General features: G+C 42.5%; 1 protein-coding gene across 1 annotated transcript in view; it reads right to left on the bottom strand.

Annotated features, from left to right (window-relative positions):
* spon1a (spondin 1a) overlaps positions 1 to 9,109 on the bottom strand; it is a 70,004-nt gene extending 60,895 nt beyond the window's left edge. Inside the window, exons 1-3 of the mRNA XM_030088908.1 lie at positions 8,838 to 9,109; positions 7,425 to 7,531; positions 713 to 846 (exon numbers count right to left, since the gene is read on the bottom strand). Of these exons, the coding sequence (XP_029944768.1) occupies positions 713 to 846; positions 7,425 to 7,531; positions 8,838 to 9,072 (476 nt within the window). The 5' untranslated portion in view covers positions 9,073 to 9,109. The remainder of the gene's footprint in view (positions 1 to 712; positions 847 to 7,424; positions 7,532 to 8,837) is intronic.
* Between the last annotated feature and the right edge of the window lie 11,251 nt (positions 9,110 to 20,360).

Below are 20,360 nucleotides of genomic sequence, written 5' to 3'. Positions count from 1 at the left end.
CTGAACTTAAAAAAAAAGAGAAAAAAACACAGCTTTAAAGTTAGTTAAAAGTCTTTGGTGCATATTGTGGAAAGTATAACAATAAATAGAAAGGAATATATCACTGTGTTATAAAACACACATCTCTGTGGTATTTAAGTTTTCAGTGAGCAATGAGCACAAGTTACGAGGCATTGATACTGCATGTAGATAAACGGCTAATAACATGTAAAATCCGACGCAGTCACAACCATGATATGAAAACCTTTACAGGGCTTTTTTCCTGTTAGAGAATCACTTTATAAAACACAACAGACTTGTAAAAATCACAAATTCTACAGGTCACAATTAATTTTGAATATGAGTAAACCTAATCTGAAGCATTCAATGAACGCATTTCTTTACTTAAATTTGAACAATCGGTTCCTCCTGTATGCACATACACATCATTAAATCTAGCAAATCACGCTGAAAATGATATTTGTCAAAGAGCATGGAATATACGTCAACATGACTCATCTAACTACACTGTTTTTGCTCTAAGATGATGCTTGTAGACCCAGATTGAATCAAGAAACAGACAGAGAACAAAACCTCCTCTGCCAGACAAATAATTTAGTCTAAGGACACAGTCGTACAAAAGAACAGTCATCTTCCATTAGCAGGGTATCGCGTATGTGTTCGTGACAGAGCTGAGGACTGGCCTCGCTCAGGCAGGCTGCTGTATACGTACTTGAGGAGAACACAGCCGGAGCCACCCGGGGGCGCCGTCCAGAACACTTGGATGCTGGTCCGCCTGCGAGGCGTGCTCTCTGTCACAGCAGGTGGACAGTTGGTCATGTACTGTGTTTCCTCCTCATCAATTATCTGTAAAATATTCACACACACACACACACACACACACACACACACACACACACACACACACCAAGAAATCAGTAATGAGCATGAATGCTCTTGAAAAACGTTCACCTTTGAAGGACCCTAAAATAGCATTTGTGATTCTGTTCTTGAAGAGTTGGTTCAGTCTGTCAGCTCTCCAGCTTGCGAACATTATTAGCAGCAGGAATTGAATTTAATTTGCATACATCACGCTTTACTGTACGGTTATGCAACAAAAGCAGAAATAATGTGCTGATTAGCAGCCAGCGATGTCTCATGCATTGGTGAGTATCATCAGATAATAGGAGTGAGCGTGTGTTACGGCGGAGGCTTCATCTCATTTTGGGATCCGTGTGCACTTTTGTCACCTCGTAAATGTTGCGTTTCTGGTCTTTCATAAAGATATTTCCCCTGTGATTAGACAATTTTGACTTGTTTAAATGAAGCAGTTATAATTTTCGTTGGGGAAATCAAAATTTGGCGCAGCTGATAACAACTGCTAGATATAGTGAACGTGTCAAAAGACGTTTGTAGCTCTCTGTGAGAGGCCATAAGGGAAAGAGCTGGGAGCAACTGCTCCTGAGTGAGAGAAACCAGATGGAAGTTGGTATTTTTATGGCGTGACTCCATGTGAAGATCTATCATTGTCATTGTGCTGAGGATACAGACACAAGCTGCTCTGGATCTCAAGGTTCATAACCCAATAAAGATGGTTATGGTGTGTTTCACACTGAGCAGTGATTAATCCAGTCTGGTGGCATGTCACAGTCTGCCTCCATTCTATATATTGTGGGCCACCCTAGTAAAATAAAGTTGTCATTCAGCTGGTGCTAAACACTGCATCCTGTTATCAGAACCACAGCCATTATGTCGGGAATCTCATTTGAGCTTTGAAGGCTTATGTAACCACGATTCAAGACGTCAGTTTGTTTATTGTCATAGGCAATGAAATATAAATACTTACTAAATATATGATTAATTGTAAATACAGAGAGGAAAAAAACAGGAGTTGCTTTGGATTCGTAAACGATGTTGTTGATATAGTCCCTGCTCATCATGTTATTTTCTGTTGTTAGGTGCGATGGGATCATGAAGACATCAGTACAAGATGAACTGCCAGAGAGTTTCCGTACATCAGCATGGGACATGCCAGAGATTAAATAATCATACATCTTGCTGTAGCGCTCCACCAGCTCTTGTGTTCTCATGCTATTTATTTTTAGTTTCTCAAATAAAGCTCTTTGAGAGTTGTTAACAGCCTTTTAAGAAATTTCAGGCCAGAACATTTGTCCACCTGTCATTTCTGGTGCTGGAAGCAACATGTTGTGGCAGCGCTGCTTTTGACAGTCACGCACTATAGATGCTGATTACAATTATGAAATTAATTTCATGGTTTCAATTAGCCAATTTTTCCAGGTAACTTATTCTGTTACAGAAAAAATCAGTAGTATCTCAATATTGGACGTTGATAATGACTGATTAACAAAATACAACAAAATAATGTTTTTATTGTGAGCCACATCGTGCTGAAAGCTACGCTAATGTGTCACATCAACATACTAAATAAGAGAGAGACAGTTTTCTGCACTAGTAATTTCTTTTAGATGAAGTGAGTGTCTGGCACTTCTTCCTAGTAACGAACCCTAATCTCTGATCAGGTCTTTTTTTAATACTGGTCACACTGTAGCACTGGCAGACTCCACTCGGTTGTGTACTGTGACATAAATCACACAATTTTCAGAAAGCAATAATAGCATGACACACATAATCCATCACGCAGTTTGTTGCCAACATTTTTTCATAATCGATTTCTGTCAATATAATTGATTCTTGGTTGCAGCCTTGATTTAATGAGCTGGAGTGGATAGACGAGGCTGGCGAATCACTCATTTGACTGTGATTAGAGCCGAGAGCAATGCAGAAATAATTGAGAGAAAGTTCATTTCCTCCACCTGAATGGGCTGAAAGAGTAGTGAAAGAGGGCAGGAAACTGGGGGGATTATGACAAGTGCCTTTCATGAAATGTCAAACCAGAAGGAACCGGCAGCATGTCTGTTGCCAGATTTCACAAAGCCAGCAACAAAATGCTTCGACTTTTTTTCCCCAAAGAAATTCCCTGGAAGAAATTGACCACATCTACTGCAAAAAACAAAAGTGCATACTGAGGAAGGTCTTTTTCCCATTTAAATAGTGTCAATGACCTCTGGCGAAGGCATGCAGCATTCAAATTCCATGTTTTATGACCAGGCTGAGAAAGTGTTGCTGTTCCTGTGAGGACAGAAAGTCTCTCCCTGCACCGGAGACGAAGATCCCCTGCCAATAGGAAAAGGTTATAGTTTGTCTATGGAAGCTAAATTATTTCTACTATACAGTGCTTGGATTGCTATAGTCTAATTAAAGTTGGCAGATCAGGCTAAGAGGTGGGAAAGTCTGTTGGAATATGATGACTTTTTCTTTGAAAGCTTTGACCAAACGCTCATTATTATTATATGACTGATACACTAACCAAATACTTCCCATAAGTCCTGGAAACACAGCTGTGCTAGCTAGCCAAACACTCATTAAGTTTGTCTTGAAGCATTGGCTGAAGTCATGTAAATTAAGGCCGTCTTTGAAAAGAAAACAGCAGCGAACATAACGGCTCGCTTTATGACAGCCGTATATCTACTGAGTACACTTCTTAGGACAGACGACTTTATGCCGTGCATGAGAACTGTGAAGCCCCGAGCCGTTCTTGAATGGAAGAGCTAAGGGAAATAAAGGCAGTCACACCTGAGAAGAAAGCAAAAATGAGGGAGGAGTGGCTGGTCGATGATACGGAGGGAGCAGAGCTCCAAGCAGAACTCAGACTGTGGAACTGAAAGAGGCTTCAGCGTCCCGGTCAGGAAGAAGCAATTTACAATAAAAGTTACAATAAAGGAGCATAGCACCAAATGTATAATTTGAACATTTGAATATATTCTCAAGCTCATCAGGACTCAATGGAAAAGGCTTTTGCGTAATTGAATTCCCTTTCTATGCTTGATAAGTACGTTAACTTCCAGATGCAACAATCATGACATTATTTTCTAAAAGTCGCCAGATTTTGGCTTCATTCAAAGTGAAAAAGTCCAAATGAATGTTGCCCTCTCCACTCGCCACTGTACACTTGAGATACTCGGCATCTCATTGATTTTAACTGCACAGAAAATGAGTTGAGCTGGCTGCATGAGGGAGCACAGCCAAAGGATATTCACTGTGCAGAGACCAAGGATCCGTTTGATAGGAAGTGACATCAGGGCAGTGAAAGCGTGGAACTTTCTCACTCCATAAAGCTGTCACCAGAGAATTTCCTTTGTCATGCTTTGTTATGAATGAGCTCTCTTTGCAAGTGCCTGTGTCTGCGTGCGAGTTCTACTCTCTTTGTGGGGTGCAAATATTGAGAGCATACAAAATTTGTGGAGGGTCTCGCATGAAACATAGTGTTTTTTTGGGTTAATATATGAATTCAAGGCTTGGGCTACACAGACACAAAAAGGGCCAGGGTGGGCTTTATTTGAGAGTGTGTGTGTGTGTGTGTGTGTGTGTGTGTGTGTGTGTGTGTGTGTGTGTGTGTGTGTGTGCGCGCAGCCAATTCATGTGTATGCAGCCTGATCTCAGCCTGATGGATTACCCCCCTCCTCTTCATGTTCCCATGGTTCCAAACAGGCATCCTGGGTTGTCCTGACTGGACTACAACGCATGTAAATCCGGTGAAGTCTCATGGGAATGCATTGAAAACCAGCTGCAAGAAGAAGGAACCAATTTGCTCCCAAGTGACCTATGATCTCCTTTCAGTCCCCCGGTTTTAAAGTCTTTCACCATACCCTGACGTCCATTGTCAAACAAGGCAGAGAAAATGTGACACATGAGTGAAAAAGTGAAATTGTCTTTCTTGATTTATGCAGCAATGTGTGTATCAGATTGTGCAGCTTATCAGGCTTAACACGAGCTGCTGGTTGGGCTCAGACAATGACATTCAACATCAATCTCAATTAACATGGTAACTCTAGGAAAGTGCCATCGGAGCATTTTGCATAGGATTCAAATGCCAAAACATCATAGCCGCCCTAATGTAAGATCATGACTTCACCCCTCGTCCCATCACACTGACACACAGCAATTTGCCTTTTCTTGTCCTATTATCTCATCCTGCTGAGAAGCAACGTCCCGTCGGACAACCCCAGCATTCCCTGCTGGTTTACACTCCTGCCAGAGAAACACACACACACACACACACACACACACACACACAGTGGCAGCTGACCTCCCCAGTGAGCTCAATAAAAGTGCTTTTCATCAAGTGGGGAGCTGTCCTGAGACGGCTGAGATTGGGCACACCAGCAGATTTCAAATGAGCTGTATGTTAAATAAAGCCCGACGTCTTCTGTTGCAGATTCCTTTCTCTCTTTTTTTCTTTTTTTTTTTTTTTTTTCCTTTCACAGCCCGGAGGCTGGTCCACCCAGAGCTCTTTCAGAGAGCAGGGATGGTGTGTCTGTGTGTGCTTTCCTGACATAAGAGGCATGAAACATAAAAGACTCACTGGGCAGGTGATAATGAAAAGATATCTCTTTTGACAGCAGTTTGTGTGTGATTCTCTGTCATATAATGCTTGAAATGAGACGGGTGATTGTCCACAGTGAGGAAGAAAACCTCTGAGTTCTAAAAACCTGACAGAAATCAAATCAAAGTGATGACGTGCCTGCTTTTATTTTTTTTCTTTTGACCAACATCTAAAAGTCAGTGACTTTTCTATTGAACATTTTCTGTGCGTGCAACATGTATCCAAGTGTAGAGTAATGGGACCGAGTGTGATTCAGATGATGCAAGGTTTGCCCCTCTTTACTCCTGACACTTAGCGCCTTTCACGCCGCACTACCCCCTGCCATATGGCGGAGGAGCGAGCTCAAGACTGGCATGAAATAATAACACCAAGACATCATTGGCAAAGACAAATAAAAATGGGGGACGAAAAATGCCGACGTTAATGCCGGTTAATGAGATGTGAGGTGCACACAAGGCAAGAATAAAATGATCCCTTTTTTATGTCCTCTGTATTCAGCGCTCAGGTTCACAAAGAGCGCCACAGCATGGCAGCAACTGTGATCAGAGCAGCCTGAGGACTGCTGGGCCAACTTTGTCGTGAACTGCAGGAGAGGCTTGGTAAAATAATAGGGTTTTATGTGGGAAGCAACTGAAACCGACAGGTTCACAAGAGTCTGAAATACAAGAACGCCACACGTGCTTTTAAAGCCATTTAACAACTGCTTCCGAACAGGATATGCTCCAAGAAAACATATGATTTCAAGCTCTGAGCAGGAAAGGGATGTGGCTTAGGTTCAGACTGGGTGTCTGTATGTGATCCGATAGCTTGATTCAATACATCTGTATTTATAGTGCACTGGGTTTACCCTTGTTAATTATGCCCCAGTGTTACTCTCAAACTGTAATAGTTATAAAGTTAAAAGGGTCCCTCACTTGCTCGGCTACCTTCAATAATTTGAACAGTTTGTGCTCTTATGCACCACATAAGTGCAGTAAATTTCTGGAAACTGCAGCCTCGACTCAGAAGAAATAAACTTTGAATGGTTGTAATAAACTAAAAGGGAAGACAACAAGAACCAGTAAACACTGAGGTATTTAAAGGTTATGAATGTCGTTAAAGTTTCATAATGCTGTCGCCTCACAATCTGTCCCACACTGTGACCATGTTGAATTAACAGCGAAGGGCATTACCTGCTGTGGTTCACGCAGCAATATATGTTTACAAGTATACATAAACCAGAAATGAAGTAATGTCATAAATCTATCATTTATTACATGCTCATTATTTTGCCTGTCTAATGACTTTCTGTTGCACTCTTGTCTGTTGTTCTCTCTCTCACACACACACACACACACACACACACAGTGCACTAACTCGTCTCTCTGCCACTTCAGTCCTCACACTGCATTATAATTACAAAGACCTCACATATTTGGCCATTATCACATGTGCGTAGCAGCACTGGCTTCCCTGCGTTCCCTTTTTTCTTTCCTACTCTTGCCCCTCTCTGCTCTCTCCTCCTAGAACCGCCTGTGTAAAATGCTAATCAGCCCCTAAACTAGACTAACTGCGCACCCCCTACATACATGAAATGTATACCTGCATATGAATGTACGACTTCTTAAAGTCTTCGCACTTGTACCTCGACAGCCCGGCGAAGCACAGATGTGCGGAGCTGAGCTGAGGGTCGGCTCTTTTCATATGCTATATCAAGCCTGTTAGAGGAGCCGAGGTGAGAATAATCACACTTGGACATGTGAAGCCTGGAAGGCGGCAAAAACAGAATCTCCTTTTCTGTCTTCACACATCCTGCACGGTGCTTATACTGGACTCCAGAGGATAGATGGTATTGGCATTGCTGTTAAACCAGGTGTGCTTAACAGGGTTAGTGGAGAGTCCTCAGATTTATTGCAATATGAACATTTGTTATGAATTGGTTTCCTGGAAGTGTCTCAAACCAAATACATCACACCAATCTAATCATCAGATGCTACCTTACCTGGAAATTCCCAGCGTAGTCTTCGTCCTTGTCTCCTTCTGTGCCCTCCTTCAGGGCAATAAGTGTGAACCCTCTGAAGTAGGAGGGGCTGGTTGCAGACAGAGTAACTAAATGGAAACAAAGAAATGGAGCATCCATCACTGAACATGGATGAATTATAATCCTCACTCTGAACGGGGAGCTTAAAGTGGCGTTCATGACAGGCGTGCTGGAGTGGTGTTACATCTGCAAATTACTCATGAAACGCTCTGATACATCTAGAAAAGGATTCTTTATCCAGCTCCTCCCTGTGGACTGGCAGTCCTAACATGGCAGAGCACCTATACACAAAACAATTAACAATGTGCTTCAGGAAAGGCTGACAGTGTCTGTCGTTTTAGTTTCCTTTCTTCAGACTAATTAAGTTGCCACTTTAACCATGTAAAACTGTTCTGTGTAACAGCAACAAGGAAAATATTGTAAGGAGCAGAAGGGCAATGAAGAATTGGAGCTCACAGAGCAGATGGCACATGCCCATTCACTGCTCACCATAACACTCCAGACAAATACAAATCAGGGACTGACTTTTAACAAGTCTTTTTCGTGCAGGTTAAAGAAAGCACAAAGAATTAACTGAGGGGGGTTGGTTCTCTGGGAGGAATAAAATGAACATTTTCAGATTGTGCCCCTTTAAGTGTAAACACATGGCTAAATTTGATTTGTTGTCGATACAGCTCCAGTACAACACAATTTGGTTGTATTTTGGTTCAATTTGTAATACAAAACATAAAGAAGAAAAAGAAAAGTTAATGGAAAATGAAACAAATAAAACACCAAGGTATGGCTTACATTGTCATTCCAAGAGTCTTGCTTTAAGATAACAAGTTCAGAAAAATCAAAGTCAGAAGAAAACAGGAGAACTCAAAGCCAACATGGTACATCCCTCCGGAGACGTCTGACATGGTGCACCTCACCCCAGGGATGATGGAGCAGATTCAGTTTGCTCCATAGCTGGAACACAGCCATCCCACCCACCCCCACTGCCTTCTTGGAACTAAATGTATCATTATTCAGAAACATATAACATATAGTTTCACACTATAATTACTGGGTATGGAGGCATTTGTGTATAACATACACACAAAGACAATACAGTCATCATCTGTGAAGATCCAGCCTTCTTGAGAAATGCTTCAGCTTATTGTTCCCCCATCAACACGGGATGGACTCTTGCCGATAAGGAGACGCAGAGTTATTCCTTTCAGTTGACTTTCAGGGCGCATTCGCTCATCAGGCATCAGGAGCAGATTGTGGGAGAACTTGACTTGTTTTCAAGTTTGCACAGATCCGTGGCGAATGACATTCTGCAAATAGCGCACGCATCGCACAATCAAACTGCGCGTAAAGAAAAAGAAAGAATTACAAAAAGCCAACCTCTGTATGTGCTGCCCGGCTGGTAGCTCTCCGGATCTCCCTCCACGCGCAGCGCAAACTCGTTGTTCCCCTCCTTTCGGTTGCTCTGAGCCCGTAAGATCCGACTACAGTACCCGTCCGACTTCCCGGCTCTGTCAAAGGGCTCCTCGGTGAACGCAAACATATTGCACCCCACCGAGGAGACGAGGCAGAGCAGGAGCACAGCCCGGGGAGGTGGTCCGGCGGCGGCTGTCATCGCCCCAGACCCGCGGCGTCAAACCAAGTTGACGCGAAAGAAAAAGAAAGAAGGAAAGAAAGATGGAGCAGAGGAGGACGCTCGCCTCGGCTCCCGGTCCACTTCTAAATGAAACTTGCCAACTGCTCAAGTAGACTTATGCTGCTCTGTTAGGAGGGCAGATTCATCCTGGTGTGAATGGAGAGAGAGAGGGAGTGAGAGAGAGAGAGAGAGAGAGAGAGAGAGAGAGAGAGAGAGAGAGAGAGAGAGAGAGAGAGAGAGAGGGCTGGCCGGGATGGAGCTGCGCTCTCGGCTCCGCGGGATCCGCGCGCTGCGTGCAGCTGCTCGGACTGAGCGGGATAGCAGGGGTCCGGGGAGGTGGCCAAACGAGAGACGGGCGCCGTGGAGCTGTCTCCCGGGCCGCAGCTATTTACAAACCGCCGGGGTGATGAATATACCCGAGAGGAGCGCACAGACAGCAGCCATTCCAGCCGGGGACCGCCGCTGCGAGGAGGCAGCAGCTTCTGACATACTTGGACAGAACTCACAACGCTGTGTATGTGTGTGTGTGTGTGTGTGTGTGTGTGTGTGTGTGTGTGTGTGTGTGTGTGTGTGTAAGTACATGAACACGCACACAAAGCAAACATGCTCCACGGTTGTCATGGTGGCTAATTAAAGAAGAATTTTGCCTCCACTATAGCTTGTTGGCATTTTTTTTTCTCTTCTTGGCATGTAGCTGGTACACAAATGGTCGAATGATGACCTGCACATGTAGCTATAAAGGTTCTAAACATAGCTGCACAATGTAGACATATTTTGATTCTGCTTGGGTCAGGAAGGATTTGCTCTTTCCTCCTGTAGGCCTCCAGAACTGTGTCTGTATTATTGGTGGCAACAATTCAGCAAGGTGTTGGAAACAATCGTCAGGGATTTAAGTCCACATCGATTTGATAACACGAGGTCATTTTGTTGGCTGCACATTTTGCAATTGTCCCATTCAGCCAGATCCCATAGGTGTGCTGTTCAGTTGAGATCTGGCAATTACCGAGGCCATCGGAGTCCAGAGAATTATTGTCATGTTCAAAAACCGAATGAGACCATTTGAACTTTGGTTCAATGTGCCATCTCTGGGAATCAGAGAATAGGTACACCATGATCATAAAAGGATGGATATGGTCAGCAGCAATGTTCAGTTACACTAATCTAAGGGTGCTAAAGTATTCCGAGTAAAATGTGTATCACGTTTTTCCACCACCAGCTGCAGAATGGATACACGCCTTTGTGTATTTGGTGCCATCTGAATGCATGATGAGAAATCAAGACTAATTAGGATAGGCAGCATTTTTCAAAACATTTATTGTATGTTTTTAGTGATTCTGTGCTGTAGCCTCAGTTTCCGGTGTGGGCTTTTTGCTGCTGAAGCCCACACCAGCATGGTCTCCTGCTTACTTTGGTTGTGAAGAGCAGTTATTTGGGTTAGTGTTGCCTTTATTTTTTTTCTTTTCCTTTCATCTTCAACCAGCCTGTTCATTCTGCTCTGACCTCTGGCATCAACAAAGCATTTTCACCAATTTTTCAGACCATTCTCTGTAAACCCTAGAGATGATGGTTGTGCCAGAAAATCCCAGTAGATCAGCAGTTTCTGAAACACTGAAACCAGCATGCTTGGTACTAACAACCATGCTACACAGGAAGTTGCTTAAATCATCTATTCTTCCCCAGAATCATCCTTGATATGACGTGCATCTTGACTATGTGTGCATGCTTAAATATTTTGAGTTCCTGTAAAGTGATTAGTTATATGCATTAATGAGTAGTTGAACAGCTATACTTAATAATGTGACCATTAAGTGTATATACCTATATTTCAGTGACCTAGGAACCCACAGAGAATAATTGATCCTTGCCTGCAGTGTTGTGAATAATTCATTACTTTAGTGTCATTAATTTTGAAAGTAGCACACTGGTAACTGATTCCTGCTAAAATTGAAGTAAAACCCCCCTTTTTAAAATGAATGAAGTTAGAGAGAGCTAATTACTCATTAGAATGGTTGTCTCTCTACCCTGATTCCCGAAGCATGCCGAGAAGCTTTGTAGTTAGCCAATGTCCATTATACGAGGTGTTTAACTATATAAACCTCGGTGTGTTGTAAGTTATCCCTCATTTTCTTTATATAAGAAGTGATTTGCCAAGTTGTGCTGTAAATTGTATCCCCATTGTCGAAGCTTGAGCATGGACTCTCGTAATGACCGATTAGCTCCAACAGACCAAAGCGACGTATGTGCTCTACAATTTGAATTCTCACTAATGGATGGAGCATCAGTTGAACTATGCCAGTACATGTTATCCGTTGTCCCAGTTAGAGGCGTACAGTACCCATTGCTTTGCTTGTCCGTGTTGTCACTCTCACGCTGTTCTCAAGTTCTGTGCATAAATTACCATCCTGGACCTAAAAGATTAATCCCATGTGGGGTATACCAGATTTTTGTAGCCTGTACAACATTTCCAGTGTTACACCATTCCAATGTACCATAGCTACATGCCCTTTGTGAGAAATTTAATTTCTCCTGGAAATCAAGTCGCACAACCCCATGACACCTGGTGGAAAAGAATGTTTTCACTGCCATTCACTCATTTTATTGAGATTGAAATGCCATTTGAGCTCCCATTCCTATGATTCCCATGATGAAGTGACCCTCAGGTCTTAGCAATCGTCTGTATTTCACTCAAGCACAATATGCAGGATGATTTTTTTGTGTATAGCTTGACAGTTACAGTTGCCATTGCAATCACATTTTCTGCACAGGTACATAGATCCAGACAATATGCTCCAATAACCGTATGAAACTTCACAGTGTTCATAGTTGTGATTACTGATCTTGCATCAAAAAATCAAACAAGACAGAATACCATGGGATTTGATGCAGACATCCCTGTCTTCTGTCAGACTGGATATTAAATGTCTGCTAGTTTCTCTGATTTGATGTGATTTTGCAACATGTCAGATCAAGGCATCAAGCATGATACACAACATGTACCACCAGCACAACATCAGCCTGTTAATATTCCCATTATGATAAAGCAAACATTTAGCTAAGATCTTCAATGTGCCTGAAAACATCCCTCCTTCCGTGGAAGCGTTATAGGATAGTTGTTTCTGTATTAAAGGCAGTAGAAAGAAGACTTTGCATTTAAAATATTTGTTTGAACTGGTTTAAGTAACACAAGGTAGTGCAGTGGTTGGCAATCTGAGTTCACTGTGAGGATAATCCAGCTTGTTTTCGGGCACAGGGATACTTTGTGGACTTTCCTTGTTATTTCTGGAGCTCCTGTGGCTTCTTCATATAATCTAGTCTCTCCTATGATCCTAACATGCATGAAATGGGTGCAAAAGATAGATTTATCCACAGTTGTTGTGAGCCCTAAAATATTGGCTTTCCCTGTATCTTCTTCTTTTCTTTCCACGCTGTTATATATTAGCATATGTGCACGCCTGCTTGCCCACTCACTTTTAGACTTTTTTCAATCAACATTAGCAAGCAGAATGTCGATAGAGATCAACAACCACTTACGATCATGACCAAGTGCTCTCCATCAGGTAAAGTGCCCTTTTTGTCCAGGTATGATATAATCTATTAAATTACGAATACATGAGTGTTTCTGAGTGAACATTTAATCAAGACATTTATGAATATTTGACTTGTTACTTGCATTTACATTTCTTGATTTACTGATTGTATAATTTATTAGCAGCATTTCTAACCATGCGGCGTTCAGTTCAGTAATGCAAGCATGGGGATTTAGGGATGGTATTAAAAGCTCGACCTCTGCCACTTGCTGCACATATAAAGCAGGGAAATCAAAACTGAGCCAGAGAACATATGAGATATTTGTCTCTAGCCGTGGGAGAAAAACAAGTTACCGGAATGTAATGGCTTTTTAAATTTATCTTGTGGTTCACTTTATTGTGACCTTCTATATTACATTCAAAGGTGAAAAAATAAAATATCATTTCCTGATTGTTTACTGCCTCCATCTCTTATCATTCTTTTTTTTTCACCACTTTTCTCTTATTTCTCCCATATCGGCTTCGACAAGTATGCTCACCACGAGCTCTCTTCTGGCTGAAATGAAGATGCGATATGTTAAATGGAAACCAGAAACCTCAGAGGTGATAAACTGCAACATGATGATATAATCATGATTTCTTTGTGCTCTCAATATTGCTCACAAGATAAGCCATGTTTTATCCTTTGTGACATTTTTTTTTTTTTTTTTTTTTTGTAACGCCCCCATAGTTTATTTTAGTTCTCCGAGGGGTCAGCAGGCATGGAATGGTAATGAAAGCATTTGTGGTGGGCACTGACAAACCGAGAGTGGCTGCGTTCTGAGCATCGACTGCTGGGTTGATGGATGAATGATGGGGGAGGAAAGAAACAGCGTGTAGATAGCAGAACGCTACACCAGCAGGTGTCATGAAAGCATTTTGTCTCACCGCCCTGCTGAGCTGCATCTCTTCTCCACCTTCACTACCAATCCTGCCCTCTTCTTTTTTTTTTTTTTTTTACAAAACATGAAATACAGCAGGGCAGAAAAAAAAAACACGATTTCAACACGGACCATTGTTCTTATGAATGACGTTTCCCTTTTTCTGAAGAATATAAACGTAAAAATAGCTTGGATTTAGGTTCTATTGCATACATAAATCTTCTCAACAATTTATAAAGTTATTGATTTATATATATGGCTTTCTTACAATTTAAAGACATGTTTGTGTTTTCATTTTTCTTTTATAATCTTAAAGAAGTGTTTGTTTTTGGCAGAGACAGAGGAGCAATACGAGTAGTGATGCTGAATGAGTCATGAGCTGCCACTCCTTCCACAGCTCTTCTCCAGTTGTCCTTGAGTACGGCACTTAGCCCCAATCATCTCCAGGGGAGCCGCTGAGACTCAACAGTAGGAGACTGTGAATGTACTGTCACTAACAGGTAGGAGTGTGTACAAGAAAGGGGATGTGAAATACAGCAATGCTGAAAATACCCCTGACTTTTAGCTGACCTTTTCTAAAACCAACAAAAGTTCTTTTTTTTTTTTTTTTATTACCGGTATTATATCAAAACTGATTCCTTTTCACTTGGATGAAGCAACATATACCACAATAAATAAAGGAAAATTGGGTTTGGCTTAAAATCTGAAAAGAAAAAACTCCCCAGGGACATAAATGTAAATGAAAATGAACCTGCCTTTGAGTTCAGTTGTTACGTTCTCTTTTTAATGCCTTCATTATGTACTTCTAAATGACAAGTTGAACAATTTGCAGCGCAGTCTCAAATAACCTGCAAACATAACGTCCACAGGGCAAATTAATGTTTCAGTGACAGTTGACTGTGAATGTAATTATTAAAGAAATGAATCACAATAGAGCAGAAAATGTACAATATATTCAGTCCTTTATCTACATACTGTTAAATCAGTCGTGCCCCGTGTTCAAAGTGGGACTGTCTTTTCTGGGCGAAGCACATGTGGCCTGTGGATGTGGTGTTATCAACACATGAGGTTGTTACTGTTGGTCTAGACACCCACTGAGTGTTTTCCTCTGTCGTGACGCCATGGTCTGCTGCCTTCTTCAGAAGTGGTCTCTCCCACTGCCACATTTAAAGCATCAAATCAAGGCCAGTCATGAAAACCAGACCCACAACTTCCAAAAGGAAACAGGCAAGCACTAACTAATTTCTGTTATTGGTATTGCAAACACAATGTGAAAGTATCACTTCAAAGTAACTGTGATAAAATTGATTGTAACATGAAGAGACTTCCTGTTAAATACAAACCTACAACCAGATGGGGATTAACTTGACTTAGGATGAGAAAAGAAAATAAGCAAAAAAGCTACTCTGTCTTCATATCTACACCTCTGCCTCTTCCGCACTTGTTAAATCAGCATGAAAATTATATAACTGACAGTCTGCTGTTTTATACGCCTTATGAGTTAAACAATTGCAGCTGCTGCAACGTCGGGACTCACTCAGTAACATAAGATAGATTTATGCTCCTATTGAATGTCCAACCTTGAGCAGACTCTTTAGCGTCAGGGCAGACAGACAGAGTCTGACAGTAGTTTATCATGACTGATTTCCTTTGACCTTAAGCTTCAGTGAGAAGTGGTCAGACTTTTCAGTTCTGTCACTCCTTGTTTCGCAAGTGGGCCCGAGGCCGCGACATGTGCAGCTGCACTCCTGCAATTTTCAGGCCTTATTCCAGGAGGACGTGTTCTGACCTTTGATGCTGTTCCTGCAGTGTGAAACTAAGAATCACACTTTCTAGGCTGAGCTTTGTTAAATACCAAATAGTGAAAACTTTGATGGTAAAGGACTGATATATGATTTTTTTTTTTCAGAACATTTCTCAAAAGCTAAAATGTTCCTATGTAATTCGAGAAAATGTTTATTGTGTACATTTCCAATTCCCTCCAAGAAAGGATGTAATCTCTGTCTGCTTCCCAATTTGCCAACATTTACAGTGAAACCAAACACTGGCAGATTCACACACTGTTTATTATAAAGCAGGATCCTTCCAAATGAGACCAAGAGACGATTTTAGAAGAGCACTGTAGTGCTGACTGAGGTGGGTGTCTCACAGTGGCTGGAAAATACTGGTTCTGATCACCTTTATGCTGCTAAAACAGTTATAACCCAATCGGAAAGGGACATCTGAAGACATCCTGCGGTTTGAAGCATCAGGGGATCTTTAAGCATATTTGCTACCTGTCATCAAGTTTGACGAGATGAAGTTCTAAGTTTTCAGGGTCAAGTCAGCTGCTCAAGCTTCTTTTTATATTTCTTATTAAAGTAATTAGTTAAAGGGGTAAAACAGCTGTTTGGATGGTATTGCAGCTATGGAGGCATGCAATGTGTGGTCAGAATGAAAGCTACCAGCATACCCCGGCCTAGAGCATCACACTGCTTTTTCCATATTGCCCCTTCCCTGTGATACATTTTACTGCCTTCTTCCCACCAGGTAAAAGCTGCATGCACGCGCACACACATGCACATGCACACACACAACCATCCATATGATGTAAAACATAGCAACATAATCCATCAGTCCAGCTTTTTTTATTGCACCCTGGTCTAGATCTTGTTGTACCTATTACGAGTGCTTTTAGCAGGACAGGGGTCTGTATGGGTTCGGGGGTGGGGGGATGGGGGGGGGGGGGGGGGGGGGGGGGGTCCACCGCCTCATACACAGAGGGCTGAAATGCATTGCCTGTACTGAAATCTTTCTAGGAAAGCCATCATTGAGGTTTTTTTACAGTGGGAATAGTTCACAAGGGGCAGTCCGTGATACAGCTGTAAGCCAGCGATTCCTGGGTTCCCATTAACCATCCCCAGTCTACAATAAATACCTTTTTGGAAATGATTTTCTCCGCTTCCAGTATATCACCTTCAAAAACTAGCAGGCATCATAGAAATGAAATAATCAATGTCACTTACATCACCAGTGAGAGATCAGATCTGTGTGTACTACACCTAATTGTTTGAAAGTGCGTGTTATACTTTATACTGTGATGGGCAAAATCTCCGAGTTATCCTGTCTTTCTCCACACGTATCTGGATTTTTCCACTGCTGCAAAAGTCTTTGAGAAATCCCTCGCGCTTTTTTGTTTTCTGAAGGAAATGGAGGTCAAGAGGGAAAATCAAATTAGGTGCTCATTTGATCGTGGTGGAGCAGGAGAGCCTGCTCATTAAACAGCCGCGCCCCCCGCCGCCAAGCCATTACGGCCATATTTACCATGCAATAGGACTATGTGCAAAAAAAAAAACCTGAAATGATTTACCGTGTTGCTTCCACTTAAATTGAAGGAGAAGCTGAAGTGTTTAGGGGATATTGACAGAGAAGATGAAAAACTTGTCTTCGGTTAAAAACTTTTAATCATTTAATGATATTGTATTACATTTAATGATTGATTATTTAATAAAGCAATAATGTAATTATACCCTTTTTACTTAGACATTTCAGCAAGCCTGTCAACTTTAAGGTAGACTGCCATTAATTCTCTTTGATGTGTATGTATAAAAGTCCATAATGTCACTTGGCGCAGCCCACCAGCCGTGGTCTGCAGATAGAGTTAATGTCTTTATTTCCACCCTGGCACTGCACATTCAGCCCCCCACCCCCCCCCACCCCCATCCCCTGCTTTGGAGGTAATGCATTTTGATGTCCGTCTAAAAGCCAGAGTGAAACATGTACTGTTGGGGTGGCCAGCAAGCGTACGGGGGCTATCACAAATGATTACACTCAGCCAGAGGGTGACGGAGACCGCCAGGTGCTGAGGCCTGCTGAGGCATTACTTATTGAATCCTGTCTTTAGCTCTAAGGAGACCGGGGCCATATCTAAATGGCTTTGCGGAAATCGCACACCCTGTCAGAAACTATTAGTCTCTGTATCAGAGGCAAGAACACACTGACTATAGTTTGCCACTGGTTTATATGGAGGTAAAATACAGTTCTAAGCTTTTGAAGATTAATTCAGCTAAAACTTAACAAAAATGTTTTTGGAGAAATTCGTCAAAGCTGCTCATCGATTTAAAGGGAAAAAAAAGAGACCTAAAGGTGTTTCCTAATAATGCAGAACAGTATACCAACACAAAACAATTAGCTAGAAATGAATTATCTTCAAAGGTTAATCAAAGAAACAATCCCACAGCAAGATATGACAGAAATACACACATATAATTTAAACACCAATTACACTGGTGAGCATGGATTTTGCTGCGACAAGCTTTTCTGCTGCAGCAGACTGTTATCGTTTCAGTTCCATGAAGATGATAGTGGACAGTCATGAATGATGCCTCTACGCTATGATGCCACACCTTTTATCTTTTCTGGATTTTTTTTTCAAGATGCCTGCACAGACTCAGTCAAAGCATAATATTTTTAAGAGCAAATGTGGACAGCTGATATCAAAATACCAATAATTCATTTTTTCATATTTTTATTCCAGGCATGCTCCGGGTGGCATACTGTACATTCTGTGCTCAGGACCAAATCCACACAGAAACTGGAAAAGGAACATGCATGAAAATGTCAGTGAAACAGGATTGATGGAAACAGTTTGAAACATCACCTCCACTGTAGTATTTTCTTCAACCAAAAGCTTTGATTGACAAGCTGCCTTCAGCAACATCAAGAAATGAAGATTCAACGGCAAACCATTTCGCTTCCAAACACGATTAAACATAAGTAACATGAAATAATTCTCCTGTTTTTCAAAATGCACAGAACAACACTCAGCTGGATCCAAAAAAAATTCCACTCAGTATCAAACACTATTATTTGCATAAAACATAGATTCGTGAATCGGACTTGATCTTACAATCCCTAAGTTTCAGCACACTTCTTGTCAGAGACTGCTTTCCATCGTGGTAACTGACTGAGGCCAATCCTTGACACATCTTCAGTTGTGTACCCCAACTTCATTGAGTGTTTTGGCACTTTATGACAATACACTCTCTGTTAAGGAAGGCCCGCCACAGGCTGATCAGACCTGGGTGTGTGTCGACACGTTGGTTCCTTCCTTTTTTCACCTTGGGGCCCAGACAGGATCCTTCCTCTTCATCCACAGCCACTGACTGCTTCTTTCTGCTGCATTGGCCAGGGCTTTGATGGTTTTTCTCTGTATCAGCCCACTAATTCCAAAATCTTTGAGGAGTTTTATGATGGAGTGGCCTATGAAGCCTCTGCAACCTACTTCGACTGGCGACACCTCAGCCTTCCAACCTCTTGCTGCAGCTTCAGCCAACAGGTCAGCATAACAAAGCTTTATCCGTTCAAAGGCCTCCCCATTGGCATCCTCCCAGGGGACAGTGAACTCTATGAGAAAGGCGCGCTGCCGGGACTTTGACCAAAAGACCAAATACAGTCGTAGGTTGGTTGCTGCAGTCTCAGATGGAAATATTAGACGGTAGTCCAAGTCAACACACATTTCCCTGTCTCTGGCTCGCTGTAGTTGTCTGAGCTCAGGAGGGCAAGAGTGATGTCTGTTTCTCTCCCTCCTGCACAAACATATGGTCTACTTGCACTGGTATTGGGAGTGTAGAGACATGGTGTTGATGACTACTCTCTTGGCCTCTAGCTCCACTGCTAAGCACCTTAAAACTTGGTTATGCCCCCAGGTATACCTGTCCTGAGCCAGACTGGCGTTGCACCCTACCGAGATGTGCTTGAGTGAAGCTGGTACTGAGCACAGGTGGGAGCTGGTGGGAGTAGGCTGGACATCATATGTTACTCTGATGATGAAGCTCAACACATTTGCCCCAATCCCCAAAGCTCAGTCCAGGTAGCCTTGCTGGCCCTGGGGAATGGCTCTGGCACACCTACCCACTTCCTCTTGTTGGCGCACCTCCTTTATCAGCAGGAGTCGGCGTTGGGTAGCCTTTTGCCATGTTGTTCTTGATCCTCCCAGGCCAAAGCCCCCTCCACCTTGTTGGATGTGGCCCATAATGTCTCGATGGCGGAGGGCATATCAGCCACTGCAGCAGCTGCAGTCCATTTTCTCCCTGTGGCCAGAGTTGGTGCAACTGCCCTTAGCACAGGGTCCTGAGATTCTGTGAGTGTCATCTCCAGTCTGGTTTTAGCACTCTTGTATTCTTCGACCAGACTGGAAATGGGCATTGACAGGGCTCCATACAGCCCAATGCTACTCAGGCACCTCGGCAGCCCAAGCCAACTTCCTCACCTGAGTGTTCACCAGTCTTTTTAGTCATTTGGCCTGCGAAAGACTCACCTCATACATGTTAATTGGCCACATAAGTTGGGGCAGTAAGCCAAATTGGAAGCACCAGAGCTTCAGCTTTCCAGGCAGGGCAGTGCTGTCGATCAGCTTGAGGTCGTTGATTGTATTCTTTCTGAAGCTCCTGCACTTGCGGTGTGTCTTTGAGTTCAGCATTGTACCACCTCCTAAGCCTTTTGATGGACTTCTCTTGCACTGTTGGTATTGCTTCCATCTTGATGCCGAAACTCTCATCAGAGAGCCAACCTTAAAACATAATTAGAAATGTAAAACATTTGCCGAAATTGAGAATTTGTTTGCCAGTTACAAATTTTTGTTAGAAGGCAGCAGATTTTTTTTCTTCTACCGAGTGATGCTATTCCACCTCTGTTGATCTCAGGAGAAGAGATCCATCCATCTTCTATCCCGCTCCATCCTGTTCAGGGCAGCAGGGCACTGGAGTCAATCCCAGATAACTCTGGGTGAGAACAGGGTTCGTCTGGACAGGTCTCCAGTCCATCACAGGGCAAACACAGA

Source organism: Salarias fasciatus, chromosome 1, assembly GCF_902148845.1.
Source record: "Salarias fasciatus chromosome 1, fSalaFa1.1, whole genome shotgun sequence".
NCBI classification, from domain to species: Eukaryota; Metazoa; Chordata; class Actinopteri; order Blenniiformes; family Blenniidae; genus Salarias; species Salarias fasciatus.
Note: the sequence above shows the minus strand (reverse complement) of the source record. Positions and strands in the feature narration are given on the sequence as shown.